Raw genomic sequence first — 19,552 nt, forward strand, 5'->3', positions numbered from 1 at the left:
TATAATATAATGAGTTACAGTGAAATCAGCATCTTTCTATTACATATCTAATTAATGACCAAGTTAAAAGTTTTATTTATTTTAATTATATTTAGCTTATTTTTTTTTGTCCAGCTTCCTCTGATATTTGCATGATTACTGAGATTCTTTGAACAGTATGCTTCTTAGTTCTTGTGTATTTTGCACAGAAAAAAATCACTCAATACATGAAGTAATTCTTTAAAACAATTATTTTTGTTCAATGGTTTCATATATATAAAAAAGAGTTACCCAAGTCGTATGTGTTGAGGGATAGTTAAATGAAAATTTTATAGTAGGTCTGCTAGAAGATGTCCAGTAAATTATTTCTGTTTATATTTAAAGGTGCATTATAACTAGTACACCCAATAAAGCTGCAAATAGTAAATAAATTATATTATTATAAGTAAATCATTAAAACTAATAGGTACGCATTTATGAAAAACATGGGGGGCAGCAAAAAAATTTGTCTGTTTCAGTGCTGTGGTTATGCGGGTTGCACAATTGTGTTCATTACTTAGGCATGGTTGATAGATAGGTTTAATATCTCCTCAATCACTTAATTACAGCCATTATTTAAGTTACCTAAAGAAACAACTGTTCAGGTCTTGTGCATATAGGAAATAGTAGCTGCAGCTAATCCAACTGTACAAATAGGTTTTGTGGAATTTTCTTAGGGCTCGCAAATGGTATAAATAGGTTGTTCCCAGTATTGTGTTCAGAAATTCCTTCAGGTTCATCTGGCCATTGGACAAGTTGTGTTTTTACTGCAGTGTTAGTTAAAAACTGTGAATGCTGTTGTGTACAAGGTGTCTCCATAAAAAAAAAAAATAAAAAAAATAAAATAAAATTAGGAGTACCTTTTTTCACTGTAGGCTTCTGATGTGGAGCTTTCTGGTGGCACTGCCCGGTAAGTAACCGTTGTCATCCTGCGTGCCCGGTTGGTCTCCATCATGGCTGCCACTCAGGTCTGGGAAGGTAGGAGTCCTTCTGTGCTGCAAATCCAAATTTGAGGCTGGATTCTCTCAGTTGCTTCAAAACAAAGGTTTAATTAGGGCTAATTTAGCTAAATGGTAATGAACTGGAGGTAGTCCCCCCTGCCCTTCCCTCTCGGAAATTGCCAGGATATAGAAGTGCGATTGCTGTGAGATGAAAGAGGGGAGCGCTGTGTGCACTGTATGCAGATGAAGATCCTTGGAAATCAGGTTTGTCCTTTTTCTGTTATTCACAGTCAAAAAGTCAAAATCTCCATTTTAATGAAGACATTTCAAAGAACAGACGGGTTTAGAAAGATATTGTATTTCTTTACATGCTCCTTCCTTTTAAACATGGAAAAGCCCTTAGGCTGTAAATTAAAGAGTATTTTACCCTGTGCAGTTGATCTCAGGCTGCCCAGTAGCAATGAAGAGTTAAAGTTTCAAAAAAGAGTTGTAAATGGCTTTGTGGTTTCATGTTTTTCAGTCTGTGGGTCTCTTGTTATGGTCATAGCTTTGCTGATTGGATTCCAGAGTTGTGACTCCTAGAGTTCGGGATTTTTAACGTGGAACAAGTAGAGATGTATATTTATTTATTTCAAATGCTTCCTATTTGTAAGCTTTGTTGATGATGCATATAAAATCTAAAGTTGTTCTATGATGTCTGTTACTATCTGCACCACATTCTTAAAAATTGTTTTGTTGAACCATGTTTCCCAGTCAACTTGAAATACTGATTTTTATTTTTTTTTGGTCCTTAGTAGAAGGGCAGTGGTGCTTTCCCTCCCATACCACAGCCTGTTCAACCCCACTTTAGTGAGTTATATACCCCTGCCTGTAACAGAATAACAACATGAAAAAAACCTGTAATTATGGCTTTTTGAATGGGGCTCAAAATGAAAAGTGGGAAATGGACTGTTTAAGTCCAGGCTTTAAGAAATTGGTGTTTTATGAATGTTGATGCAATTGGTACCTGCTGTTTGAAAGTTAGAGCTGTTAGTGGTCATTGCAAGATAAGTAACTTCATAGAGAGAGATGCAACGTTTAGTACTATCTTTAAATATTTGAAAGTATTTAGCTGAATATATTTTTATTCTTCTCTATCTTAAACTATTCTTAGAGACTGTGTGTTTTGTAAATGAAATAATAAAGTTGAACAAAAATAAATGAGTAAATAGCTCATGAATGTATGAATGCTTGAGTACATGTGTGTCAGAGCATTTATTAATGCAATACTTTTTCATTCAAAAACATAAAGCATCCAGTTTATCATGTAATAAAATTGCAAGGCAGATCAGGAGAAAAAACATTTGTCCATAGTCACAGACAAACATTGCTGCCAGCTGGACTGTATGTGTATGTGTTCTAGTTAGTATATGACAGACCTGTGGAAAAGCTAAAAGGTGATGTTTATTTACTTAACTATCCTAAAATAATACTGTTACAGTGAGTTTGGTTTTTTATTTTGGTGACCAGAAATCATCGGGTGAAATGTCGGACTGTTGAAATCTTACGGTGTGCTTGCTGCAGGGTCTTGTATCGTGCACTGTTATTAATCTTGTGGTATATATTTTTAGAAGATCTATAAAGTTGCTATTTTTAGGTCAAAAGCATCAAATCGCCTTGACTAAAGATATATTGAAATAAAACTGAATAACTTCTAGGGAGTATGCTGATAACCAGGCAGTGTCAGGTGAAGTGTTCTTGTCATGCTTCCGTCTGTCACTTCTTGCGTATCTGAGAAGATATGCCTTTAGGTTGGATTGGGTGTTTTTCCTTTCCATTTTTGTCTTGTGTTATTCATCCTCCTTTCTTTCTCTCTTTGTTCAGAAATAAAATCTTAAGTTCATGCCAATAGTGACACATAAATAAGCTGTACACTTATTACTGTCACAACCTCTTATGTGCTTGATTTTTAAACAAAAAAAAATAAATAGCCCAACATGTGCGATAATTGTGTTGAAATCGTGGTCAACATTTAAAAATTATTATTATTCTGGCACTGTAAAATCATCAGTCACTTATAGAATATGATTACTTTCAGAGCAGCAAGTATCTATTAACAATTGTATACAGGTACACATCTCTTTTGCATTTGTACCTGGCCTCTCTTGTAACATTTAGTGCGAGCATTATCTTTCTCTGTCTCCATGATTATTACTGCTTTGACTTATACTTCAAACAGATTCCTGGCTTCTGATGTGCATTGGTGGGCTTTTGATATGGATTTAGGAATGAAGAGTTGCAGTTAGTGTAGCTGGTGCTTGTGTTCCAATTAGACAGTAAGTCTTATGTCTTGGGTCATGACTGTGGCAACTGATCCAAAATGCTGGCAGTCCACTTGAAGGAAATAAAATTACACTTGGGTATTTCATGCTAGCAAGTTCTTCCCTTTGGATACTGCACTGCATGCTTTCTGTTCCCTGTCAAGTTGTTCCTTCATTGTCAGTCTTCCTCTGCTCCTTCAATTGTGCCTCTATTTTGCATGAGCTCCCAACACACCACCCCTCCTGGCATGGTGGGCCCTGCTGGTGCTGCCGCCTCTTTCCTTGGGCCTTCCCTTGTCCATCTGCTTGCTTTCCTTCTGTACCCTACCCAAGGACTGTTCCACGGCACTTTAAACTAGATGTGGGGTTGCCATCTTCCAGCCCTGCCTGCTCTCTTTGATTCCCCCTCTTTTCTTTCCCCCTTTTTTTTCCTTCCCTGTTCTTTTTCTTTTCCTTTTTCTCCTCCTTCCCCCCAACTCCTTTTTTCCCCTCCTCTTCTTCCCCAGCCCCCTTTCTTTTTCCCAGTTTTTTTTTATTTTTTTTTTATTTTTTTTTATTTTTAGTGGCTCCATGGTGTGACTCTGACTGATTTCTGTTGAGTAACTGTCAATACGGGGGAGTCTACCTGGTGATTATTTCATTGTGCATCTGATTTGTGATCTGTTGCAGAAGTGCCTGCAATGCACAAGGCTTGGAAGTGTTAGTGTTAGAGATTTAAAATACTAAAGTACACAGAACACCAGTTAAATCGAGGTGGCTTACTGAGCACATGCATAGCTTGTATGGTTTTGTGATTGTGGAGGTTTTGCACAATAAGACATATTTGGGCAAGCTGTGAAATATGAGGGTCTAGATTACATTAGAATTTTTCAGGTTGCTGAATGAGAAGCTGGTAAAATAGCATGCATTTTCTGAACTGGGACAACTTATCTCGAATTTACCTTCTGTCTATTGATCTGTCAGCCACTCTTGTCATTGAAGGCTTGAAACTACGTTAATGAAAATGAGCTTGCTCATTTTCAAAGAAAACACTGTATTTGTTAAGAATAGCAATCAGACCAAAAGGTCAGACTATCATCGAAGAGTAAGGAAAAATATGCTTAAGACCCTGTTCTGATCTTTGCTATCACAATAAAAGATAACTTGTAAATTGCCTTTCATTAAAGTGAGTTTGATTTAAGGTATTAATCAAATCTAAATTTGTACATTCTTGCTGTGGGGATTGAAGATTTTAATTTAGTGACATGCCAGAGTAATTTGTTTTGTTCTCTGTTTGATGTGTGTTACGTGAGGATTTCATCTCACTAAAATAGGGCAGACATGTATATTACACTGTTTACAAACTGTTATGATTAAAACCTGTTAAATTTCATATTTAATATTCAGTCATCTTTGCGCAACATAGTCACCTTGTTTTTTCTCTTGGTGCTGTTGGATTCCTGTGTTAAAATAGATTAAATTGCAAATGTTAATCTGAATAACTGTGGAAAGTTGTGACCTGGATTTGAAATAGCCATGAGACTATTACAGCAACAGTAAATCTTCAAGAATATGTAAGGCTAGAACATGGCAGGGGATATGTCTGATGTGAGAATTACAGTGGAGGAACAGCCTGAAAACCAAGTTGTGTGCCAGTATCCTATTTTTCGATTCTAGAAGAAAAGAAAAAAGTAAGAAAGTATGACTTATATAAAGCTGTGTTTTTACAGGCAGTGCACAGGAACTTCAGAAATTTTTATTTTAAAATAATAATCTAAAATCAAGCTGTATTTAAGAAGACTGTGGCGCTGAGGCATCTGGGTTCTTAATCCCCGTGTGCTTCCTCCATCGACAGTGATTATGATCTTTGAAATGTGTATGGGAATTGCAGGTGCAGACTTCAGCCTAAAGAAACCATCAGTCTGCAGAAAAAGTAGGTAGTAAATGTACTTACCTTTTGTTTTAAGCTTTTTCCTTCTGTCCTTGAATGACTGTTTTTTCTCAGCTAAGCCTGACTTCAGCCCTGGTTCTGGGTACTTTAAAGCTTGATAGCATCAAAAGGTCCAGAGTGTTAGTTGTCAAGCTTTGGCACTGCTGGAATCTTATATTATCTTCTTGTTTTGATTTTCTTCATCTCTCTTAGAACATGTCAAGTAAGAATGTAGGCAATGTCAGGAGAATATGATAATAGTAATTTTTAAAGCAATACTTTGATTTTAATGTTAAAACAATCATGTTTAAGCAATTTATAGTAGAAAACTAATTGATAATTAAAAAAATAGATTAAATATTTTATACATACTTATTTGGTCCAGTTTGCAGTTCCGTCATTCATCTCTTTGGATATTTTTGGTGCAAATTTCTTTTTGCATAAAATAAGTGGTCCTGCAGATACTCGCCCACATGTGTGCACATTACTAAATTATCTTGGGAGTGCTATATGAAGGTATTATAAGTTTTGTAGTATCTGTTATGGCAGTGTTGAATATTGATTCTTTTCAGTTTCTAAAAAATACTACAATTGTAGGGCTTATGAAGGAAGAGCCTGAAATAATACTTCACCTCTCCGTGTTTTAAAAATACATTGAAAACTGCTTTACAATAAAATAGTAACACCAACTAGAATATGACTTTGTTCATTTTATTCACTACAGAGAAGGAGTGATTGGCAGGCTCTGGCATTCAGCTGTCCAGGGCTGAACTGCAGGGCTGGAGTGGCCTTGGCAGGGCTGCATGTAGAAGTTTGTGCCGTGTTTGCCAACTGTGTTCTTGGCTCAAGCTGATGTTATACATCTCTCAGCTTCAAAGCATGCTCGTTTGCCAAGTTCTCCCTAAAAATGTATGCTGGAATTCCTAATTAAATAAAACCCTTGATACTTATTTTATGCCTTGGAAAGGCATATATTCTTTCACAGGAGATTCTGCTTGGTAGAAATGCAAACAAAAAGGTGGATTAAAAAAAGCTGTACCTGGTATTAGGAGAGTAATTGTCTCGTGCAAACAGATTGCTAGCTTTGGTTTCTTCTAAGTATTGAAATTGTGGGACTTTGCAGGTTCTTAGTTGAAATTATTTGCATGCATTCATTTTTTTGTTTATTTTTCAAGTATTTTAATAATTGTTCAACTACAAATGATAATTGCAGTTAGTGTATAATTTTGCTGTGTTTTCCTGTTATATAGCAATATAGCTACCTTATTGTTACGGTAAGCTAAAGTTACCAGATGAATGATAAAGGTATAATTTATGCCAAACCAGGCTAGAAGCTTTTTCAGAAGACTGATAGCAACTGCTTTTATACATATTGCCATGTAAAATGCTTATTAATGTTAGCAGATGTTGCACTTTAATCCCCCAGAATGATTGTTTGGTAGCAGCAGGAGATTTATTAAGCTTGAGTTGTGTGAAATTGTGTGTGCATAAGCTGCTATTTAGATTGTAAAAATGCCATTGAAAACTGTTAAAAAGTTCTAACTGTAATTGGCAGAGAGGTATTAGCTGTTATAAAAGAAGTATATGTGTACCGTTGGCCCTTGTGCTGTAACCTCTTTATCGTTTATCTTCTTGTATTAATGTCACTGAATTATTAATTCATGAGTAGGGTTGGATAGGGTGAAGGCACTATTTAAATGTGTGGCACATGTATCCTTATCGCTGGAGACATGAAAAGAGTAATTTTGTGTTATCTATGAAATGGAAAGGACATTTAAAATTTCATTTACAGTAATCCACTTCACTTCCCAGTAAAACACCTAGATTATTGCTACTATAATATAATGTTCTTATTAAAATTTTGTAATCTTTCCACTCTGTTCACTTGTAAATATTGTTGATAGACAAATGTAGACTTATTTTTTCTTTTTAGTTGCACATAAAGTTCATGCACTGCAATACATATGAAGAGCAGGTTTTTTTATTGAAAAAAAACCAACACCCTTTATAATTTCTAGTGAAAGATTATAAAATAAAGGACTGTAAGTATTTGTAATTGTGAAAGGGTAAATAAATGATAATTTAAAATTGTAACGTAACCTAGTTAAAGAAAAATATGATATTTTCCAAAGTAGCAGTGTCACTGCCACATTGAGCTACCAAGACCTGTATTATTTAGAAGAAGTGATAATGTGTGACACAGAGTTCTTGGTCTGTTTAATGAAACCACAGAACACCATAGGTCATGTTGCTGCTAAAAAATCTGTTAAAAATGTATTTTAAATTTAATCTGTGCTGTATGGATGATTTAAAAAAAAAAAAAAAAAAAGAGTATGGGAAATGCAATGTTTTCAGTCACTCCAATTAAAAGGGTTCATTATTTTGAATATTTTAAAAATTATTAATTTTTAAAAATTCTGAGTGATAGCAATTTAGGGATACTTTGTCCTCACAATGCTCTCTATGGTTGGTGTGGTAGTGCTGGAGATAAGTCATATTCCACTTTGTTTAATAGAGGTATTGCTTCACACTTCCCCTTTCACGGTGCATGGGAAAGGCTTTCACTGTTTCCAAAATACTTTTTTTTTTTTTTTTTTAATCTTTCCCCTCTCTCTTTCTTCACAACTCCCCTCGAAGGAAGAGAAAATATTATGTAAGATACTAGGGAGAAGTTTGAAACCGTGTTAAATGCAAGTAGGAGGAGCCTTTCTGTAGAATTATAATTTAGAGGTCTCTTCGCTAATAACTTCTTCAAATGTAATCATTATGGATTTCCAACTTAGTCTTTGTACAAAAAGAAGAAAAAATGAACTGAAATATTTTTCTGTTTTTCTCTTGTAGTTGGAATAAATCAAAAAGCCCACAGTTCACCCCAAATAAATGAGTGGTACATCTCCTATTAATGAGTGGTAGTCATTCACCTGCCTCACACAGTTAACAGCAGTCACCTGAATGTTCATTGCTTATTAAACTGTACAAGAAAATACTCTTCGCTATAGTTGAACCATTAGATTCCCAGGCAACTGGCACATCTTTACAGAGCCTGTTGTCAAGTAATAGAAATTAATTCATTTTTCGTTGCAGAATTGGGCCCTTTCTGAACAGATACTGAGGGTTGATTTACCATATTTATTGCATGTGTTTTGCACATTCTTGACCATGTGCAAGCAGTAGTTATGCAATTCAGTTGTATATTTGTGTGTAGCTACAAGGAAGTGTTAGTGCAGTCTGTGCAGTACTGTCATATGTGCCTTCTTGCCCTTGAGTTCTTGTTTTCACCATGAATGTGCATATGAGAAAAGCCGATTACGAAGGAAGAAAAACAGAGTTTGTTGATTTTATTTCATAATTTTTGAGTATTCAACTTCTGAGTGATACTGATATGTAAAAATGTTGAGCCTGAAAGATGTGTCTTCTGTCAACATGGTGTTCTTTTGTGGTACTTAATAGACATGTTGAAGTCCTCCAAAGGGTTATGTAAATTCACTGAAATTTCTACCTTTAAGTCATACTTGTCTGTAGAATTTCTGTGCTTAGAAATTAGTTAGACCTTTCTTAGTTGATGATTCTTTCAAGGATGATGTGTTCAAAGTCCTTATGATTTCTTCTTCTGTTGGCAAGACTACAAATGTTGATGTGGCTCATGGCCAAGTATGGGATGGTAGCACTTACCAACTTTTTCTGCCAGCAGTGATACACCACTCTTAATAATTAAATGTTTTGTGAATGATTTGGAAAATGCAGCTTTATGGACTTAGTCTTAGAAGCTTGTTGTTGGTTTTTAGTGGAACTAAAATGTGGTCCTCTGCAGGTCCTGACTATCAGGCTTCTGGTAAGAAAACACTACTCTCCGATCACTGTAATATTAATTGTGCGTCAGAGAAATGAGGCAAAACCAGTAATAACTTGAGAAGGGGTTATTTGAAAGAAAGAAAAAAAAAAAAAGAAAAATACTAAAGTGCAGCATGTTTTAAAACATAATTAAAAGTAGGCATTATTGAAATGGTCTTTTATAAAATGCATTATTGTGATGCTATGGTAAATGTTAATACTTGAGGATATGATGGAAGATGAGGTATTTTAAAACACCTTTCTTCTGCTGTCTCTATATTTAGTCAGAGGTTTTTTACATTTCTTTCTATGCTTATCTGATATATTTTATCCTAGATTACCTCACTGCTCCCAAGCAATCCCTTTTGTCAATATTGATAACCTAATATATGACAGATTTTGGTCATTATTATTTCATTTAGTGGTCATATGTATAGACCAAGAGGGAATCTGAATATTGATTTCACTGAATGGCTAGTAACAATGATTTATGAGTCAAGGAGTCAGTGCAGTGAGCCAAACACAGTAGAGATTACATCTTATGTGCCACCATTGATTTTGTTTTGTATTTCGCTGCACGATGATTAGGTCGTGGTCTCACAGAAGTTAACATTGAAATCATATTCCTCTTTAAGCAAAAAAATATGCCACAGATTACACCCAATGCATTGTGTTATATGTAGGTGCTGCCTGCCTCTGATTTTTAAAAAATTATAAATATCGCTTTACTTTTTAGAGAGGTGTTCTGTTTCAGGTAATGACAAAGATTTTTGATAGGATTCCTTAAAATGATCAAAAGTGACTTTGCTGTCCACACAAGCTTGTTCTCAAAACTTGGACAGCGTCATTTTATATGGAATACCGACCACATACACTGATCTTAAGTACAGCTGGTAGAAAATGGGGTGCTTTAAAATAGATGCTCTCACAGTGCCTTCATTAATCTTTTGGATAATATTCCTTGGCATGTAGCTGGGAAAGAAGTCTTCAGTGCAGTACTTCCCAGGGGATTGGTACTACCAAACTGAGGTTTGTGCATGAATACCAGATGCCGAGGCTGCAGCTCAGCTGTCCTGACTGTGGTTGGGTTGCAGTTGCAGTGTACTGGGGCTCTCCAGCCCCTATTAACCCAGTTACAGCACGGATAAAAATGCTGTAAATGCATGGGTGAAAATGTGATCTTGTCTGCTCTTACTTGTAACTTGATTTTTGTTTGGAAGTTCAGAGCTTGTGAGTGTTTTGCTGGTGGCTCTATGCTGGTCTAATGAGGTTGTCTCACTTCAGTGTGTCAGCTGTGAAAGGCATATCTGAGCTCATTTCTCTGCTTGAGCCCAGTGATGAGCAGTCATAAAGCAGGTCGGGTGCATTGAAATCCTTGCAGGCAGCTAGAGAAACGCCATGTTGCTGCACAGGTGCGGGCATGTCTCACCTCAGTCCCAGGACTTTTCTGTTTGTTTTGTTTTTCAGTGTACTTCTACTTCAAACAAGTTCTCGGCTGTAAAAAAAACTGGATGGGAGGTAAAAAAAAAAAAAGAGATCAGCTAAGTGGCATAACAGCTTTGAGAAATGGAGGCCTTTGCAAAGCCTTGTCAAGGCTGTCAACAAACAGTGTCTTTGGTTGATGTTAGATTATTTTTTTTTTTTTTCCAAGGAAAAGGAATGATTTCTCCTAATATAAATAGATTATTTTGAGGATTTCTCTTCTGTGAGAAGTTTGAAAAGCCTTTGAATTTTCTTCAGTTGTTACTGTTGCATCTTTTGGTTTGTCATACGGTTCTTGGTGTTTTTTATAGCTATTAATTATTGTGTATTTTTGATGTTCATAAAATCTTATGTAGGTTTGTAAATGAGAGCTATTTGTTTTGCACTTTAATGAAGAGAATGGCAGGCAGGCTCAGACTGTGCCTCTGGTGTCCAAAGTGATCAGCATATTTAACATGCTCGGCATGGCACTGAGATATTACATCCGATAACGATTGTAATTGACTTACAGCATTCCTTTCCCTCCCCCCTTTGGCTGCTGGGGATTTATCTTTGAGACCTCAGGAAGATGTGGTGGCACAGAGGGCAGAAGTGTTAAGAAGGTTTTACCTGCACTGTTTGAGTGGAGGTGGTCTGGTGAAGTGGCGCTATGTCAGTTCAAGTGAAACACAGGGAATTTGCAGTGAGGATTGAGTGACATCCCCCTGCCCCCCTTCCCTGCCATGATTCTGAGCATTTAGCAAAGGCAAGAAGAAAAATTCAGACTTGGCAAAAGGAGAGCGCCCTGGAGCCAAAAAAAGCCATTCTTATTAGCGCTAGCAAAAGGTTTACTTTGCTGGCTTATTGAATGAATACTCCCTGGAGTGTCCAGACTTTATCCTGTGTTAACAAGAAGGGGCAAAGCTGGCTGGTTGGGAATGGAGTGCCATATAACGTCTGTAAAATACAAGAGTAAGGCCAAGCTGAACTGGAGTGCTGAGGAGAAAGGAAAATCTTCATCTTTTCCTCTTAAATCTTATTTATTTTTCTTTGTGAGTGATTGCTGTAGAGCTCTGAGCTTCTGTGGACTGCTGAACTAAATTGTGATGTTGCACTGCTAAAATAGCATTTAGTGTTGTGTCTTGCATAGCTAGATTTGGTATTTTGAATTAAGCTGCACTGATGAGGCTGGTGTGGGGCAGACATTTCTGTTGTCATTCTGAATTTCGGGTGCACATTCATGGCACACTGTTTCAGGTGTTCCTTAGGTATGGGCACTTCATTTCAGAGCACAAAGCAGCTGAAAGCATTGAAATAATTTCTTTTTTTCTTTTGTTGCAAGATGGGATAACCTTGGTCAGGTCTTACTGTATTGTTCTCTTCCCTAACACTGTATTCCTACCATGCAACTTGGATTGGAAAGAGTTGTTTTGTGTTAGAAATCCAGTGTTCAAGGTGACAATTAATAGGGACTGTTTAATACACAATGTAAAGTACGTCTCTCTGGTACAATTTAGCATTGAATTGCTTTTAATGGAAAATAAGTCTTTGTTAACCAGTTTTGGGGAGACTTAACCTTTCCTTTCTTCTTGCAATATGTGACTTGTTTAATTGGAACAGATCAGGCATTGATTGTTTAATATAGGTAGTAAAAGGATGCTAGCTAAACCAGCACAGAATCTTGCTTGTCTTCAGGGTTTTTTTTTTTTTGGTTGTTTTTTTTTTTTGTAAGATCTCTCAACTTTGAAGGTTTTTTTACCATCTGGCAGTGTAGCACTAATGTAGGGTTCTTAATGTTAAGTCAATTTTTGAAAAAACATATTGAAGACTTAGGACTAACTCAGTGAATACATCTGGAGATGTGTTCAATGTTGAAAACTAGAATAGGGTCTCATTGCAGATAAGTATAAAACTGTAGCTCTTGGATCATAAATGGTATTAGTCTCATTCTACTATTTTGCTAATGTGACTTAGACTGTTTTACTAATCACGCTGCACTAATTAAATTCTTACGTTACAGATTATAGGAAGGTTTTTTTTTAATTGGGAAAGCTTCATGATAGGAGAGCACGTGGACACATGATTTCTCAGGAGACCAAATAGTCTATTATAGTGTATGAATACATATCTACTCACCCTTGCCTCCTCTTCCCCCTCCTTTCCTCTGCAGAGCATCTCAAATATATTACAGAATTACTTAATTTCATAAACTGAGTTCTGAAAGAGGCAGTGGGGGTGCTGCATGTGTGGCAAGGTAGGTCGTACAGGACTTGTAAGAAGGATTTCCTGGGTCCTGCTAGTTCCTCGGCACATATATAAGGTGTGCAGCTCTGGCTGATTTTCCTTACTTCTGTGCTTCATCATCTTTAAAGCTAGTGTACATTTTATTTCTGTACTAGAGATGATAAAGCTTGACTGTGGTTCTAAGTGCTTCATCATGTTTCCAAGATGATTTTGAAAATTAGGCACTGCATTGTAAAATACATAATACAGTGTTAGTCTGAAAGGTTTTCAGCTAAAGAAAAACACCCTTCTTAGCTTGAAAGATCTCTGTGTTCCTGTCTGTCTTAATTGACTGAAAAGCTAGGTGGAACAGGAAAAAGGCACCTCTTGAGCATGCTGTGTCAGTTGTCTGGAAGCTCTTAAAAGACCCTTTTTTGGCTTTTGAAAATAAAACCTTGAGAAGGTTAAGCAGAGTAGAATTGGGATGCAACAGTGTCTTTAGAGATCTTTCTCTTCAAAGATGAAAGTATTTCAAGGAGCATGCTTGGAGCAGCTTTCTCTTATCTCTGGGGTACTCTTGAGCAGTGTTGGGGGAAGGGGGATGGCCAGCAGTGGCACGTATTCTGAAGTGGTTGCGTTCCATCTGTAAGAAGTTTCAGAACTACAGAAGGACAAGGCAGCAAGGCAGGGGCATTAAGATACTGAGAACTTGAAGCACAGCTTATGAATACAGTATGAAGAGATACACAGTATCTTTGCAGTGTACAGGTTTTAACTACATTTCCATTACTGATCTAGTTGTCTTTAACAGCACGTATGCAAAGAAACCTAACAACGTGAACCACTCTGTTTCTAGTGGAGGTTTGGTGGTGGGTTTTGGTTGTTTCTTTTTTTGTATGAGAGACTGCAGTGTGGCCCAGAGGTAGGGATTTAAGTTACAACTGAAATTTTCTGGGCAGCTTTTATTGCACTCCAAAATTCAAGCAACCCTTTTGCTCTAGGGAGTTTCTCTCTGCCCCACCCACAAGCCCAAGCAGTAAGTGATGCAGAGAAAAGCTTTATTAAGGTCTGAGAGGAAATAAGTTATTTGTGCAGGACAGCCACTCACCATGGTCTCCTTTTTCTGTTTACAAAGAAGTAATGTAATATGTCTTTTCCTGGTCCTACTTGTTTGGTTTGGGATTTGTTGTTGTTGTGAGATGCCACTGATAGTCTCCGTATCACTGATAGATGAATGTTCAGAAGGACGCGGCTGACAGCAGTGTCTGTAGCAAGTGCTCTCTGGCTCCAGCTCATGTCTGGGTACGTTTTTCAGGATTAGCTTTTGTTATGCTAATGAATAGTTTGCTCAGAACTGTGCAAGTAATAATGTTTGTACTTTCAACTTTAACAAGTATTATTGTTCAGAGTGTACTTTTACTCGGAGCCCCAGAGTTTCTCAAATATATAGGTTGCATTAACAATTGTTGTAATTTTTATTCGGAAAAAAAGAAAAAAGCAAACCCAAACTGTATTGCATCAGTTTTCAAACACTGCTTAAAAACGTGTTACTGATAATTTGGTAGGGGGTGCTTAGTTTATTTTGAATATTTTTTTGCATCGGCACACTGAGTTAAATTCTATGCCTGTAGACTACAGTAATATAAAGAGAAGAATATTTTGCACGAAGCCCTTGAATTTGTTCTTAAAATATTTTGTGTTTATTTGTTGAATAGTTTCTGTTGGTTTTGGTATTGCAAAAACATTAATATCCTATCAGAAACTGGTTTCTTATCAAAACAGTAAAATAAGTCAGTTTACAAGTTCAGGAACTCCTACTTGATTTAAAAAAGAAAAAATCTCTGCCATAAATTTTGCAGCTATTTCCTAGAGAGGTTTGGTACTGCAAGTAGTGCTCTGATTATTGTCTTTGTTTTCAACACAACCCTTTGCCCCCTCCAACTGAAAAAAAGGCCACGAGGAGGCAATGGGTTTAAGAACGATAAAGCACCAATATGGCACTATTTACTTGAAGGTGAAGGGAGTTGTATCAGAATCTGGATGTGCAATGAAATGTTACAGATATAATGATAAAAGTTGAGTCTCAGGAAGTCAGTATCCTCTGGACAGTAATCAGAAGGCTGACTTAATTTCTCTTTTAGCCATTATTGTTCCTCATCTGTTCTCTTGGATTATTCTGATTGGTTACTGAAATTATACCAATTAGTCTGTAGAGCCTATGAAATAGTTTAATGATTTTTCCTCTGGGTGCTGCAGGTAAAAAATTAATCCAAGCTCTTTCCAAGCTTTTAGCTGAACTATCTCCAGGGTTTGTTTTATATATATATATAAATATATAAAAAAAATATATAAATATATATATAAAATGATGGCAATTCTTTCTTGATTCCGTAGGAACTCCTTTGCAATTGTAATTCCTGATGAATGCAGTGCACCCTTTACGGATTTGTAGATTCATATATATATATACATATATATATATTTAGGTGCAAAACGCTCTCAGACCAGTGTGAAGGACCTAGAGATACAATATGACTGTCTTTGTAACTGCTTCGGGATTGTCCTGTAGCAGCTGGTGTGTCACCATCTAAATTGAGGGCACATCTTTTACCTCTAGGCACATGGGTATGTGCCAGGGAGAGCCAGGCTCTGGCTGTCCTGCACTGAAGCACTCCGTTTGCTATTGCATGCTCTTTGCTGAAATATGTGTGGATAAAAGTGCCTGTGATTGAAGAGCACCTGTCTGTAGTTGGAAATTGGAAAAAGAGTTTGATTTTATGTATAAATAAACGTAAAATCAGGCACCCTCAGATGTCGATTCTCTTTCATTTCCCTGTGTGAGAAATCACAAACATGCTTGTGTTGTGGGAGAGGGATGCCTGCACTGAAGTGGCATCATTCCCCTTAAGCAGGAGCCAAGTAAAGAAGCCTACTTGGCCATTTAATAATCTCCTCTTTTGCCACAGTCACACTGCCTTTATTGAGAGCCAGAGAAATTGTTCCATCATGTTTTCTGTTAATTTCCATCTTTCCTTAGGGAAAAAAAGTGAGTGTCAGTCTGGTTGCTCTTGGTGTGCTTAGGGAACAAACTTATCATTGATTAATATTAACATTGGCTAATACAAAAGGAGTTGCATTTTACACTTCTGAAAATTATCTACAGTTCATAGAATTTCTTTGGTTGTTGTATGCTCTTCATCCTTTCCAGTTCTCCTTGTCAAAAGGGTAGATGTATTTTTAAAGCCTTCAACATGCTCCAGTACTTGTAGACTTGTAAGTGGCCCTTGAATGCTGCCACTTAAATTTTTACATAGTCATTGTTACATGTTTTTAAAGTAATGTTGATTTCAGAAATCTCAGGAATAGATCCACCCAATCCTGTACATTGGTGTTGGAGAGACCAAGCCAATGTGGCACCAGAGTCAGCCCTTTCAATCTATATTTGCTGTCATGTTCAGAGAGTCATTCTTCCAGATTTGTTTCACGTATTTGTAATATATAGAGCCAGCTTTGTAGTTAAAAATAATTGGTTTTTACATGGATGTTGATTTTTCTGTAGCTTTCCCAGCTCTGGTAGTCAGGGCCGAAGCATGATCTAGCCTTGTACAGTGAGATATGGAAGAGGATGTATATAGTTACTCAATTGGCTGGTAAAAGAATGAAGTCATTAGCAAAAGGGAGCACTTTGCTGTCGAATCTTCTATCACAGCAACTGCACTCTATTGCCGTAATTATATTTTTCAAATGCAAATGATAGCTTTAAGAATTCTTCCTTTGGTACATCGTTTACAGGAGCAGTTTGGTTCATATTTTTCAGAGGCAAATTTCATCAGAGCCTTAAGGACAGGAGAGTCTCATCTGTTAGGTTTATGCTGTTGTCTCTGAGGGTGTTTACTGGGTAGAAATACAGCAAACTGTAGAGTACTATGAAGAGGCTTCCTCACCAGACAGAATGTTTTGTCAGCAAAGCTGCTGTTAGTTCTTCTCATATGAGAGCAACCTGTGTTAGAATGAAGGGAACCCTGGAGCTGTGGCAAGGAGGGGGCCTGCAGAGCCTTACTGTTGAGCAGAGCTGGTCAGTTGTTCTTGGCCACTCCACATTTCAAATCACTAAGAAGCATGTCAGTGCCCTAGATTTAATTTTTATTGTTGTTCTTCGAGGTAGAGAAATGCAAGTTATGTCAGATTTGGAAAGCAGGAGGAGTAGCCTGGTCATCTGCAAATCCAGTTTCTTATATTCAGAAAAAACATTATCTTCATTTTTTTCCCCCACATGTCTTAGTGCAAATACATCAATAACATTCATACTTTCAACTTTAACATGTATCATTATTTGGCATTCTGTTTAATGATCACTGACCTTGAGAGATTACATCCCACAAACCTGCCAAATTCCCAGCTACAGTACAAGTGTACTGTCAGTTTTTATTAAAAAATTCTGTCTTCATGTCAAGTAAAATTCAGTATTCCAAATTATTGGTGTTCAGCTATTGATGGATTTTTTTTTTTCTTTTTCTTTCAAATCCTCTGCTTCTCCAGGTATGAAGATGAATAATGCAGACCACTGGTTTCGATGATGCTGGGTTTTTATAACTGGATTCATTAAGGAATACAAAGAAAATTCTTACAGGGATCAATAATGGTGTCTTCTGGCTGCAGAATGCAAAGTTTTTGGTTTCTGCTTATTATCAGCTTCCTGCAGTGTACTGAAGGTAAGCTTTAGTTTATTTTTTACTTGAGTTTGCAGATGAATTGAACGGTCTACACAATTATTTTCTGTTAGATGAATTGAAATTTTAGAATGTCAAATGAAAAGTATCAGTAGCATGTTCTAGGTTTAATTTATACGATTCAAATTATTATCTTAATTTAAAAAAAAACAACATTTTTTGATTTTGATACTGTGAGGTATGTTGAAACTAAAATGCAGTGTTCAGATGACTGAAGTGACAGTATTAATATCCCTGATTAGTAGGTGCCTTATTTTTTGACTCTTCCTGTTTATTTTTCTTTCTTTTTTCTGTTCTCACTGTGCAACCATTTAGAAGCATATGTTAAATGTGATATACCTAAGTGGTGCAAATGAAATACCTGTTTTACTTTTCTAATTTGGCTGACTGAAAATAAAATGGCAAACACTTCATTAAGATGAGAACTATGCAAGTTAAATTTCAGGAAATAAAACTCAAAGTGCTTACAGGAATAGCATCTACTTAAAAATATTTTTGCTTTTTGAAAAGGAAAAATGCTTCACCACTTCAAATACGTTGTTTAAAATAGCTCTTTAAAAATACAAGAAGAAAAAAGCTTTTTAAAAAAAGTTGTATAATCTGTTCTTCATCTGTTTTATTTTTGGTTGTTTTTTTTTTTTTTCATAAACTCCATTTTACCCAATTTGTCTCTCTCCCTGGCTGTTCTTGTGACCCTCTTAATTAGTAAAAGAGAAACAGAAATTATCAGAAAAACATGGTTTATTAATTTTTAATTACAAATTTTGTATAGAACTTGAGGCTTTTTCTAGGTGTGATAATTTTGATAGACTTGATTGCAGGTGAAAAAACTGATTTAGTAATAAAGTAGCATGTCTTCTTATGTTATTCTGGAATCGGTATATAATATATAGTCTTTGATGCATCTGTGGCGTGATCTCACCATCTCTGAAAGCAAATGCATACCTTATCCTGTCAAAATTCTTTGAATTTTAAGGCTAAATATTCAGGGATTCTTCAAGAAAGCTGCTTTGCCTCCCCCTCTCTTCTTTCCCAAATCTATACAAACAAAATGATCTAGTTCCCAAAAATTACAAAACCCAAGATAAAAAAATGTAAATGTTGTATACAGTCTTTCAGGTTCGCTGTGTGATTTCCTAAGCATTTATTATAGACCTAGTCTTGGATCTTCTGTTGCACTGACAGACAAGCTCGCTGAATTAGGTTGCTCGTATGTATCTGTGAATATATGCACAAATTGGGGAGTACGTTCTAGGAGTTCCATGGAAATTTCTGAACATGGGGAAGTCTCATTTCACTTAAATAGCTTTCACAGTCAGTTTCCCCTCCCTCCCCTCTTTCTTCTTAAATAGTGCCAGGATATATTAGAAAACTGGCATTTCCCATGGCATCCTGCAGCTGTTGTGTGGCTTTGTCATTGATGGGATTTCTGATTTGGTAGCTGCTGTACTGTTTGCTCTCTTGGTGTCTATTGAGTCTGTGGACTTGGGTAGAATCTCACTTTCATAGGAAAATAAGTCTCAATAGCTGGCAGGTAAAATGCTTTTCAGTGTCTTTCACAGTTAAGGAAGGTAGATGCATATTAGGAGAGTGGAATTATGAATCTTAAAATTAGCTGGCTAGGTAATAACTTCTGTTAATTATAAATGCACTTACATTGCAAAAGTGGTTGTGCTAGTTGAAGCTAAAGGTGTAGGAAGTAAAGGCATCTATTTATGTTTGTTTTTTCTTTTTTTTTTTTTTTAAGCTTTAAAACAGAAGGATTTTAGTTACTGGAATTGTTTTGAATTCCCTGTATCTAGTACATTTTACCAAGACTTGCCAGACTACTTGCAGTTTAATATTGTATAGTGGTTGAAGAAATCTGGAAACAGAAAGGAAAAGCAGACAACCAACTTCCTTTTACTGGCATGGTTACAGTAGCAAACAGCATGCTGCAAAGAGTGTTTTATCTGCTGATTTTGGGAAGGAAAAAGTCAACTGAGAACTTGTGCAGATTTAATTTTTGCCATTTGCAGAAAGCTAATTTTCGTTGTCACCTGTAATATTTCAAGTTCATTTTGTTCTGTCCCTGTTTTTCCTGTATTTAGTAGCCAGTAGCAATCTTTTGATGCGTCAGGTACGAATTTACTTTTTTAA

The 19,552-nt window shown here is 36.3% G+C and overlaps 1 protein-coding gene across 1 annotated transcript in view; it reads left to right on the forward strand.

Moving 5' to 3' along the window:
- Positions 1–17,322: 17,322 nt before the first annotated feature.
- The window catches only part of LPHN2 (latrophilin 2), a 125,810-nt gene continuing 123,580 nt past the window's right edge, over positions 17,323–19,552 (forward strand). Inside the window, 1 exon segment of the mRNA XM_010006598.1 lies at positions 17,323–17,395. Within this exon segment, the coding sequence (XP_010004900.1) occupies positions 17,323–17,395 (73 nt within the window).

The sequence above is a fragment of the Chaetura pelagica genome, unplaced genomic scaffold (genome assembly GCF_000747805.2).
Source record: "Chaetura pelagica isolate M959 unplaced genomic scaffold, ChaPel_1.0 scaffold69, whole genome shotgun sequence".
Taxonomy (NCBI): Eukaryota; Metazoa; Chordata; class Aves; order Apodiformes; family Apodidae; genus Chaetura; species Chaetura pelagica.